Raw genomic sequence first — 12,778 nt, forward strand, 5'->3', positions numbered from 1 at the left:
TATATAGTTTAGAGATCTTGCAAAGTCCTAGGAAACAAACAGAAATCTAAAAAGGTCACATCAATGTTTTCTACATTAAAAGCATTAGTAGAAGGATGTCAATTGATCATTGGGTGATTAATCACTTGACACACTACCAAATTAATTTCTCCATTGTATGAATATTTGTTAAAAAATAGGAGATAAATAGCTCAAATGAACGTCAGTAGTATATTAACAAAACTTTTGCAGTTGGTTCTTGAAGGAACTTACTGTTACAAGGGAGGTACGGATAGCCAGAAAATGAGAAATTTCAGGAACTACCTTTGCAACCTAAAACTATAAAACCAAACTCAGATTAGATTTACACAATTCTGAAAATTATGCATCTATATACCCAAATAATATTAGGAAAGTATAATCAAAATCTCATAAAAATCTCCTAGGAAAGTAATAAAAATTTCTAACATACTCAATGTAACAATACACAGACTGTTATTTATCTGTGAATATTAAATTTAGTGTTCTCAAAAATGTAGCTTGTATTTCACACGTAATATTGATCATCAATTATGTGATGCCAACCATATGACAAATTAGTCTGCAGTGTTATCCAGATGGAAAATTCCACTTCAACTGACTAAATATGACACACACAGTGAAAACGTCTGAATATTTGTTCAAATTAGACTTTTATAGCCAATTACTCTACAAGTATTTCTCTGATCCTTTGGGATAGGAATGTTAGTTTATGTGTTCAAGCACCATTGAGGAGAATAAAACTAAAATTAGCAGGCAGAAATAAAATTGAAGGGACCGAAAATACATTGATATCTCATAAAGCGAAAAAGATAGCCTTAGAATTTTGATAGGCGTAAGAATTACAAATACACAAAATATGTACACATTATCTGACACTCACTGTAAACCAACTGAAAATGGAGCTATTGAGCTGCATTCATTAGTGTAACAAAACAGTTATTATTACAATGAGTAATACATGACCTCTAGTAGACCAACATGTTATGAAAAGTCTGAGTTTCCAAATGTATTCTGACAGCTGCCTTTTTCACCCTGAAAACCAACACTTCATTCACTCCTTTTAACAGTTCATTAGAGTTGAATCAAGACTACGAAACTTCATGTTCAAGTAGACTTTCTGTGATACTTTACAGAACAAATGTATTAATGAGTGAACTTCAAAAGATTTTTACAAGTCCTTGCTTCATTAAAATTTGCCATAGTATGTGTCACAGTGACCTTAAAAACAAACCCCTTTTCAACATCAAATATAATAGTGCATCATGACAAGTCCAGTGTAAATTAAGGTTTGATATTCAAAGTTACCTTAATTTTTTTCCTATAATTGGAAGAGATTGAAAAATATAAATGAAGATATAAAGGACCTTCATTTCCCTCCTATCTATACAAAGATAGATCTTTTCTTTTTAAATAGCTAAAACTCTGGTGTTTTTGCAGGAAGATCATATTTCCTCTCAAATATGTTAAGCTTGAAGGAAATATTAGATAATAACTTCCCAATTTCCTCTATGTCAAATTCAGGAAAAGATTTAAGCACTTATGCATCATTTTGAATGCAGGTGGTGAAATACATCTGATTAGGCACTGTATCAATTAGGAACATTCTTTTTGCTTTAAAATCCAACACATTTAGGAGCAAAATAAAGCAAAATTTTTTAGATTAAACTAATCAAGCATTAAAAGATAAATGACTGAGTTGTTTTCAAAACCAGTAAAAGCAGGTAGCAAGTTGCTAATTTTGTTTCTGAGTTTTGAATAACCCTGGATTGCTTGCAATTTCTTCAACACCCAACTTCTTGATTATTTTTCACACCTTCTGTTGAGGTACTGTCTTCACAAAATCTTAAACTGAATATGAATGACCATTTGTGACCATTAACTGAGAAAGTTTCATCTTATTCTCTGAGACAGATAATTTTCTCCCTTTTAGTGATACACAGAAGTTGGCAGGAAATACTGAATTCTCATATCCAGTAAATTGATGCAGTTATAACTTTACTGGTGTACAGCAACTGAGGGTCTAGGCAAAAAATAAAAAAGTGGTTCTTCCTTCCTAAAATGTGAGGTCAGAAGAGGAATAATTAGGGCTACTAAACAGGAATACGAAAATAATTGTTCTTCTTGTGGCTTCCTGTTTCCCAAAGCATATGAAGATTAAGCTGCTTTATTGTTATTCCATTTTTTCAGGCAAGCAGCTAATCGTCAAACTTCTCAGTATGTAAGGAATACTAAAACTATTAACAGATCAATTGCTTTTCCTGAAATAAAACTAATAAAGTATTTACATTGGGTTGATCTATTTATTACAGTGCAGCTGCCAAAGAGGGTAACTTGATTTCTAGACAGTATGTAATGACATTTGTTATATGTTTCAGATAACTATGGAATCATTAATTTCCTTTATGTTAAATGGTGTGCATAACTCTTTATGTTCAGTCAGGCAATCTTAGCAGTAATACAGAAAGCAGAACAAGTCACATAAAAATTATTAGCTGGATCAGGCCAGCAGGTCATCTAGCTTAATATCCCGTCTCTGAGCAAAACCAGTCAAAAATACTTGGAAGGGATATAAAAAACAGGACAAATATGATTTTTCCTAAAGTGCAATTACTTCAGCTTCCTTTAGACAGTGAGACTAGGATTTCCTGAGCTGTGAATCCATTATAGTTGCTGGTCTGGTGGATTGGTTTTCTTGTATTTTCTTACAGATGTGCATTCTGTGAAAGGTTAGTAATCATTTGCTTTTGGCTTTCAAGGCTGTGACCTGATATTATCCATGAGTGCCCTTAGTTTTTGTATTACAAGACATGGAACGGTCATTTGTTTTTCACATTTTCATCTGCATATTGAATAGGCCTGGTCTGTTTCTCACTCTGGAAGCCATACCATCCCTTTGATCATCCCTGTTTCTTTTCTGTGTTTCATTGTACCTCTGCAGGTGAATGTTACCAGGTTGCATGGAAAAAATTAGAAGAGATTTTTAATGGTATCATCTGCTTTATTTGCCTGTAATTTTTTACACTCTTTTAATCTAATACTTCTCCACTTGTATGGCAGTTTCCTTCAATGAACATGAAATTCTGTCCTGCTCTTGAGGATTGCTTATGTGACCCATTGTCTCCCAGTGCCTCCTCCGAGTCTTCACAATTACATATACTGTCTTTCTGCCATTTGAAGCCCCCAGCAATCTACAAAATAAGAGATTAAGTCAGTGATCTGAATTCAGATCTCCCAGTTGACAGCGAAGAGCATTATCAACAAGGCACTAAGCTGATCTGACAAAGAGCAACTTCTGCATTTTATTCCATAGGGATTTTTTGCCTTGTGATGTAGGAGCTCAGTTACAGCAAGCAGAAGGCTTTTGTGCACTGAAACTAATGAAAGCAGCAAGGGTGAAATCTATTTTGTTTCATATTTTATTGTCTGGAAACAGCTGTACTCAACTAATCAATTATTTCTTAGATTTCTAAAGTTACGTCATTAAGGAAATGCTGATTGTATTTCTGTACCATTGTAGGTGTGTGTGATGCCTTATGAAATACCCAGGTCAGATTTTGTATGTACCAGACAAAATCCCTAGGAATTATCTGAATCACATTTATTTCACTTTGATTTTCTTCACACCGTGAACATGAGATAAAAGAATGCGTTACTCTCAGGTAGTTAAATTGGGGTCCCTGGGATATTCTGTGAGCATAAGATGAATAGAGCAAGTCGTGTTTTCATCAGTCCCTTGATAGTGCTGCTAAAGTGACTTTTTGCCTGCTGGGAGGAAAAACCTCCATTCTTGGTAATAAGGAAAAGGTTTTACCCACTGGTCAGCAAAGCTTTTATCATCTGTATTTCTACAGTTTTCTTTGAGTGATGGAAAAGAAGAACAGGAACAGAACCTGTCCATAAGTTTCAGATCTCTGTGATAGGATGTTTACCACTGTAATTGAAAAATACAAATAGCAAATTCAGAATTTAAGCCCCTGACTTAAGCTTCTGACATCCTAGTCAGTTCACATCTCTAACATTTCAACTCCAAACTACTCTATTAACTTTGTTTTGCCTAAAGAAGATCCTCCAGCAGACCATTTCATTCTGATGCACAGACATCAAGGGTGAGAATTTTCACCTAACTGGTGTACATACAACTGGTGTACATGTCTACAGCTAAGCTAGAAACCCTCAAGTCCCTTTCCAGCAAGTGAAGAGAACTAGGCAGGTTTAGGCCATGATTCACCTGTTTACTATAAGCTGAGAAGAGTTGCATCCTAGGATTATCCATTTCTCTTCGCTCTTCAAGAGGATCAAGGACTTTCAAAGCAGTTATCTACCCTGTAGATTTTAGATGGCTTGGTCAGATGTTTCATCAGATCTCTTTTACCAGAAAGACTTTCTGTGTTTTCTGGTGTCTTGTTTTGGTTTGGGGTTTTGTTGGGTTTTTTTCCCTGCTTGTTGTTACTATTAAAAGTGTTATTTATTTCTCATTTGAATTTATTTAATGATGGCTGGTGTAGTTGATCTTTGAGATTAAAAAGTTTATTTTTGACAGAATTCAATAGAATTTAACAGAACTCAGTACTAAACCAAGCTTGTCACAAAAAGCAAACAGTGAAAGTGGAAAATTAGAGATAGGAGTGGAAACAGATTGATTCCAATTTACTAGTAGTATAAAACCATATTCTTCCCCTTACTGCTGTATATTTTCTAATTAAGAAAAGGTTATATAGGATCATAATAGAAATTTGTTTGCACACATGGTATTATGAAAATTTTAGTCAATAATTTCCCAGATAATCTATTTATTTCAGCAGAAAATCTGAACCTTCAGTTAAACAGTTAAAGTGCAATTCTTAACAATATGCACTGTTCAGGGAATCCAAGACCCACCTCTGTAGTCTCTGTTATGATTTTTTGTGGGTACTATATCTTGAATTACTTGCAGTCTCCCTTTTTACCCTTAAAATGTTAGTGGCTTTTTTTTTTTTATTTCTGCCAGTGTAATTGAGATCTGTAAATCTGTTACATTAGTTATGTCTTGTACTTAATCTTTTTTATACATTCATTTTGCTTATCACTGTATTATGTTGCTTCCTGATAAAGCTTGTATGCAGAGAATGTCCTAAATTTATTAAGCCATTTTGTTTGTTGAAACAGGGACATGTTCTGAGTCTAAAAGTGCTGCATGGATTTGATTAGTTGTATCATTCTACTTTTCTCACTATTCTCTATTGGTATAGTGTCACATTTGTCACTGTTTAGTTGCAGTAACAGTTAATATCTCAAAAAGTTACATTCTGTAAATGGTAAAACTTAGGTCAAAGAGTCATAATGCAATTCATTTGTAGAAATTCTCCATAGTACAGAATCGCTGTGCTGGTTACTCCATTACGTTCCCTCTCCTTCTTGTGGGAGACATAGTTGGCAAATCCCTATTGTCCTTCAATTTTTCCCTAGTGCAAAGATCTCCAAACTATTTCGGCTGCACACCCCATCAGTAAAAAATTTTTGAAGTCACTACACCAATGTATAAATATATTTATTTATAAATTACATATATGTGCTACTGCAGTTCTAATATTTTTCTTCTTGCACCCCAGCAAATTGCCTGGGGTGCATGCTCTCCACTTTGGAGACCACTGCCCTACTAGAAGAGTCCACTGGAGTCATGGACAGACCTGACAGTAGATAGTGGCTCCAGGAGAGAATAAATGAATTAAGTACAGAATCACTTATTACCAACAACCATCTTAAAATGGAGATCTGTAAATGTTACTAGTAAACATATCTTATAAGTCTTATACACACATCGTAGCTGGCATTGAAAGTATGTAATTAGCTTTTTGAATTTCATCATATGCCCTCCTTTGCTCTGATTCACAGAACCTAGTACTGTGCAGCCATGCTCAGCGCTTCATGGGACCTCAATTTTTGCTAATTCAGAGTTTAGTAGAATGGAAGAAGTCGAAAAGGAGATTCCAGACAAGCAGCTTTGTGTGTAGTAGTCTACCTATTTTATCACAAACCTGGATTTTAGGCTCTTAATACACAGACTCAATTAACTACATCAAGGAGCAACAACTGAGAATTCAGAACCATGGTTTTATCTTAGTACAGGTGCTACTTGTAGATACATGTATTTTCCACAATTTTTTCCTAAAAGTTACTTTTCATTCCCATTTTTTTCACAGCCTATTTTTTTTTTCTTTCAAGGCTACTATTTTGTTAATTTTTAGAATGAGTTTACAGTAACCATCCTTATGTACTATTTATACATGTTGCACATAATTCATCTTTTCACTGTTGATTTTTACCAATTATATGTATAAATTGAAAACATTAATAAGTTTGAGACAGTGATTTCTTATGGTACATAGAATGTCACCTTCCTTAGAATCCCATGTCAGGGAATTATGTATTACTGTTCAACATAGGCTTATGGAATGGATCTATAGGTATGTGTACAAGTTATCAGGAACTTGACAAGATCTTCATTTTGAATTATGGTGTTTCTTTTGTCTATAGATTTCTTACAATTTTGATAGCAACATTGCACTATCTGTGAACTCCTAAAGCATATCTTAAGGAAATCTGTTAAAGGTTATTACTAAGATTTTAAAAAAATACTGTGTCATTCGATTGATCTTGACAATCTTCAGGAAGAATAATGCTGTGTGAGGCTGCAATTTGCTGCAAATAACTGTTTGCATTGCATCAACCTATTCCCTGTTATCAAAGTGTTTGCTGCTGTTACTGAATTAATTTCAAATTCTGGGTCTAAAGTTAGCTATATGTATAAATTCTGCTAAGGATAAAAGATGAGATGTGAAAAGTGATTCAAAAGTGGGGTTTAGATTTTGTTACTTTTACCAAATGTGGCAATACTGAAAAAGAATTTCATGTTGCTTAACAAATATTGAGGCTATTTTAAAAGGTGCTTCCACTATATGCAAGATAGAAGACAAAAATATTTAGACTTAATCGATATTGCTACAGGTATGCTTGGGATGCTGGGGTTCCTACATGCTTCAATATCTTGCCATATACTGGGCTATTTGCTTATCTAATGCTTGCCACTGAATTACAGTTTCCTCTCCAGGCCTTCTTTTGGATGTGTTCTGATTAGTACATTACTTTATTCAGAATTATTTTTTTATTATTTGTCAAGACTTAAGGAACAAGAGAATATGCATACTTAAAAACAAGTTGTTATGATCAAAGTTACAGAAGATAAAACAAACTAGTATGATTAACAGTAAAGATTGTCTCTGGAAAAGTGCTTTAGAGAGTTTTCATGGGTAAATTTCCCTGAAGAAAGGGTGTCAGATCATGCTCCCTGAGTCTGGGAAGTTCTTCCCTGCAGGATCTGTGGCTACTCAAACCTCTTCCTCCTCTCCACTATGGGACAAAGAAGGCACAGCTGAACTGTTGCATTGTGGTGGGTTTCCTTTATAATGAAAGCCCTCCAACATGCGTTTCTTTAACTATGGGGTGCATTTTGTTCTTCTTGAATCCAATAAAAGTTACAAATAATAAAACAGGGGCAGATTTCATAAAGAAACAACAAATAAAGAGAATAAAAATTTTGGAAAAAAAATCCACATAGCAGTCATGTTTATTTGTAATCATCAGGCACAAATCCATTGTATAGATTTAATTCATTCAATTAAAAATTGTTTACAAAAATGTTACCTGAACTCAGACTGCTTTTCTGATTCCTCATTCTTTATTTATAACCCTAGTGATGAATTTGGACAGTCTTCAAGGAGTATTGCTTAACTAGGATGCTTAAGGCATCAGGAAGATGTTCCACCTAACCTCAATTTGTTCTACACTGTTTTCTTCTTGCTTGAGTGGTTGTTATTGTCACAGCTACAGGGGAAAAAAGACCAAAACCAAAATAATACAAAACATAATGACAAAGATAATGAACGCAATAAATGTTGCAAATGTTAAGCTTTCGTAGTTTAAAATTTTCTCTTATGAGTATTCATTTGTAAGACAAGAGTAGTGTAATGGAATAATGTATATACCACCCAATGTCATCCTCATCAACCTCTGTTTCTTGTCTACAACTATAAACCAAAGGTACTTCACAGGGATGTCATGGGACAGAAGTTCTGCACAGACACATCTATAAAGATGAAAAATTGTGGTAATCTTTCAAACTTTATTGCATCTTCTGAGAGTAGTCCCTCTTAAAATGTTCTTTATGCTTCTGGCAATATGCAGATGCTAGAACATTTTCATTTTCTGCATATTTAACTTGAATGTTTGAAATTAAATGTATATGTATGCTTTGCAAATAATGTAGTTGATTACACTATTCACAGGTATGCAGAATTAATATTTTTAAGTGTGCTTTGCTGATTATATTTTATTTTATCAATTTATTTTGTAATAATTTAATAAAATTAGCTTTTGCTTATTCATTACAGACACAGCACTGTTTTTTCCATCCTTCACTGGAAATTCTTATTTGGAACTACCTTCTCTGACATCTGTATCTGAGACCAGGACTGCATCTGGGCAGGAAACAAGCAATTTGACGACTCTGTACTTGGCACTGAAAACAACTGCTCTTAATGGCACAATTCTTTACAGTGAGTACCAATGATACTTGAAGTTAAGTATCAGTTTCAGCTCCTTCAGGTCCTTATTAACTTTAGTGTACATCAGCTGGCATTTCCTATTCAGCTGCAAAATGAGTCATTAAACTGCAGTAGAAGCCTTTTGGTATTCTAATGTGTGATGCATTATAAAATTTGAACCATAGTTCTTTGTGTTCCTCTGGAAAGTTCTTTAATTTATGACTCATTGAGCAAAATAAACTTACAAGTGAAAAAGATGCTTCCTGACAAGAAAGAACATAGTAAGCATATGACACCAGTGATACGTGTTGCAGCTCTAAAATACAAATGTTGAAGAAGTTTTGAACAATTTATTGCAGAAAAACATCTTCTCCATAACGAGGTTGAGTCTCACTTTTTATTATAATTGTGCTCTTGGTTCAATATATATATTGATTTGTGGAAGTATCTTAGTTTCTGGAAATTTGCCATATTTTTGATTTTGCAATTCAGAATATCCTTTTCTGGCCCCTGAAGAGTATACTTGCAGAGTTAGATGTGTGCTTGGTAATACTACATAAGAATGTTCCTTCTTGCCTGCATATTTCATTCCTCAGTATATGGCATGAACTTCTGAGACAGTATGCTTTTCATTAATCAGCAAGAGAAAAAGGCTTCTCTGCCAGTTGAATATCTTATTACATATTTTATATTGTGATTTCTATCCAAATGCAAAACCTGGAAAATGAAGTGATTTCTTCCCAAATCCAGGATGGGCTAGAGAAATATGTTTGTGTAATCTATGCAATAGATTTACTCCACAAGGGGAAAATCATTAGGATTCTCTGTTTAGAGCAGTTTCCTAAGGCTTTTCTACACATAGAAATCTTGATTTAATATAAATTATTTTAATTTATTTTTGTTATAGATATATTAATATGGACATAATATATGTGAATTCACCTGCACTGTGTCAATATTTATAAGTCAGATTTAAAAGTAGTATAAGCTCCATGGTTCTATTTAATTATGTTTTCTTTAGGTGTAAAACACTGTAGTCCAAACTGAACATTTATGTTTACTGCTTTTCAAAATTATATCTCAAATCCTATTATGTTATAGCTGGGCTGTTGCTGTAGATGCCTAAGCTGCATGGCTGTAAAAATTGTTAAAAATCGTGGATAGGTGGCAGTTCTTTATTTTGAAGTGTTTTATACTTGTTAGGTGTTTCAATTTGCAGAGAAGTCATTTGTCCTTCAAAAGGATTTCAAGGAGGGTCACTGGAAGTGCTTTGAATATGTTTGCCTTGTCACTGCAAAGTAGTTGGTTTCCAGCAAGAGTTAAAAATAAAGCTCGATACCTACCCATAAACCCTGAGTAAACATGTCTGTTAAGAACTAGAAAAAAGAAAAAAAAATCCAAAATGGGAAATCCTTTGCTATTCTGAGGAGGAAGTGGCATTTTCTGAAAACTTATATAAGTGTACTCTACTCCTACAAGCAGAGGCAAATTTGTTTCTATCACTACTTGTTGGAAAAGTAGCAAAAGCATGAAGCCGGGGAGGCATGGTCGCTGGTTTGAAACAGAAATTACAATGCTGGATGCTGTGTGTTTAGTTTACAACTTAACTGTTTTGCACAGAAAGGATTTGCCTATCTTTGCAAACATCAAATGTTCAAAATTTGTAACTAAAAATCAAATTCCTGCTCTTTCACTATGTTTTCCAATAATTACAAACAAATATGTGGGTGCCTTCTCTGTGCACTGTGGGAGAACACCACAGCGGCCATAAATGACTTGTTTTACACTCCTTAACTTTATTCTCTGTATCCCAATGAATCTGCTTCTACCATTGTAAATTATTGTATATATTGTACATATAGATTGTATATGTATATATACAATGTATATATATGTATATATACAATGTATATATATGTAAATATATATATTGTATATATAGGTATATATTGTATATATTGTACATATAGAATATATATATATTGTGTATATATATTCTACCATATATATATAGAGAGAAAAAAACAAACCTCACAACCCAAAACTGATTTAATAAAAACACAGTTCCTTTATGCCTAATTCAGTAATATGCATTCAAATATTGGATAATTTTATGGAAATTTTGATGTTATTTTGCTTTTAATTACTGCGAAATAAGCCCTACCAAATTAGATGGAGGGACTGCCATCTATGGATAGAGTGAGAAGAGTTCTTCTCTGAATTATAGCCATGAGAAGGTTGAAGGCTTATGGGCAAGAATTAGGGACCAAAGCAGCCAAAGGGGATCTTGCGGTTGGTGTCTGCTACAGTCTGCCCAATCAGTAGGAGACTTCTTACTCCAGCTACAGAAAGTATTGCACTTGCAGGCTCTTGTGATGCTAGGGGACTTTAACCACCCTGACATCAGCTGAAAATGTAGCACAGTGAGCCGCAGGCAACCCAAGAGACTCCTGGAGTGCATTGAAGATAACTTCTTAAACCAGATAATAGCACTACCAGAGGGGTTGCAATACTGGACCTGATGGTCACCAACACAAGTGTGCTAATCAGTGATGTCAAGATTGAAGGCAGCCTGGGCTGCAGTGATCACACACTGGTGAAGTTCATGGTCCTGAGGAATATGGGTCAAGCAAGGAGTAAAGTCAGGACCCTCAATTTTAGGAAAGCAAAATTCCAGCTGCTCAAAAAATTAGGAGGACCCCCTAGGAAACTGCCCTCAGGAACAAGGAAGCAGAACAGAGCTGGCAGATCTTGAAGGACACTTTACATAGTATGCAGGAGCTCTTGATCCCCAGATTTAAGAAGTCTGCAAGGAATTCATGGCTGAGTCAAGATGTGCTGGTCAAACTAAAGGGCAAGAAGGAAATTTATAAGAAGGACATGGACCTGTTTGAGTGTGTCCAGAGGAGGGCCACAAAAATGATCAGAAGGCTGAAGCACCTCTCCTATGAAGACAAGCTGAGAAAGTTGGGCTTGTTCAGCCTGGAGAAGAGAAGGCTCTGGGGAGACCTATGGCATTCTTTCAGTACCTAAAGTGGGCTTCCAGAAAGACAGACTTTCTAGTAGGCCATGTAGAGACAGAACAAGGGGTAATGGTTTTAAACTAAGAGGGCAGACTAAATATAAGAAAGGAATTTCTTACGATGAGCATGTTGAAATACTGGAAGGGGTCTTCCAGAGAGGTGGCATATACCCCATCCCTGAAAACACTCAAGGTCAGACTGAACAGGGTTTCGAGCAACCTGACCTAGTTGAAGATGTCCCTGCTCATTGCAGGGGGATTGGACTAGATGACCTGTAATAGTCCCTTCCAACACAAACTATTCTGTGACTCTACATACATTTTTTTCTAGATAATATACTCATCCTGAATGTAACCTCATAGCTGTTCAGCTATCAGTTCATGCTTTCTGTGGGAAATTGTTAATGCAAGATCTTGAGGTGTTTACAGAGATTTTGTTACAGCAGAATTTGAGCGCTTCACATTCTTTGTCTTTGCACTTCTAGAAAGGTAGAATGATATTAGTGCTTTCCAGTTACCCATATCTGAGACCTCCACTAACTTTGTCACAGCTCCCTTCTTGTCCCTTCATGAACCCAGACAGAGGGAAGAAAGGAGGGTCAGGAGGAAATGGTACGAGTTCAGTTCTAACCCTGACACTGAGCTGGGACAGTTCCAGGAACTCAGGGTATTTTTCATGATTTCTAGCAGATGTTTTACTCACATTTTCTTCGTTGTCTCTGAGAAACCCATCATACTTGCATCTCTAGTGTTTTCTGAATGAGTACAATATGCATATACAGATTATGCTGAATTTTGTAGTTTATTATTTTTTATGCAACAAACTCTTCCGTCAGATAAACAAGCATAATATCATTCATGATGAGCTCATGTGCTCCCTCTGTTCTTCCTTCACCCATTTTTTGTTCCTTGCTCTGTCTTTCATTTTCCCTTCTAACAACTTCAAAAGAGAAGCTGCTGTTGCCAGCTGTTCTCCTTTTAATAGCAGTATAACTCCTGCTTCTGCTGCTGCTGTGCTACTATTAAACAGCTGAGAAATGAACTGTCAGCAGAAAGTCATCTTGAGGCTAGTGCACTCACTAGAAACAAGAAATACAGAATTACAAAAAAGGTTTAATGTTCCCTACATTTTCATATTCTGCTAATATACAGATGT

At 35.1% G+C, this 12,778-nt stretch overlaps 1 protein-coding gene across 1 annotated transcript in view; it reads left to right on the top strand.

The window, feature by feature from the left end:
* EYS (eyes shut homolog) overlaps nucleotides 1–12,778 on the top strand; it is an 822,863-nt gene that overhangs the window by 659,428 nt on the left and 150,657 nt on the right. The window contains exon 38 of the mRNA XM_065682611.1: nucleotides 8,448–8,612. Within this exon, the coding sequence (XP_065538683.1) occupies nucleotides 8,448–8,612 (165 nt within the window). The remainder of the gene's footprint in view (nucleotides 1–8,447; nucleotides 8,613–12,778) is intronic.

This window comes from Lathamus discolor, chromosome 5, assembly GCF_037157495.1.
Source record: "Lathamus discolor isolate bLatDis1 chromosome 5, bLatDis1.hap1, whole genome shotgun sequence".
NCBI classification, from domain to species: Eukaryota; Metazoa; Chordata; class Aves; order Psittaciformes; family Psittacidae; genus Lathamus; species Lathamus discolor.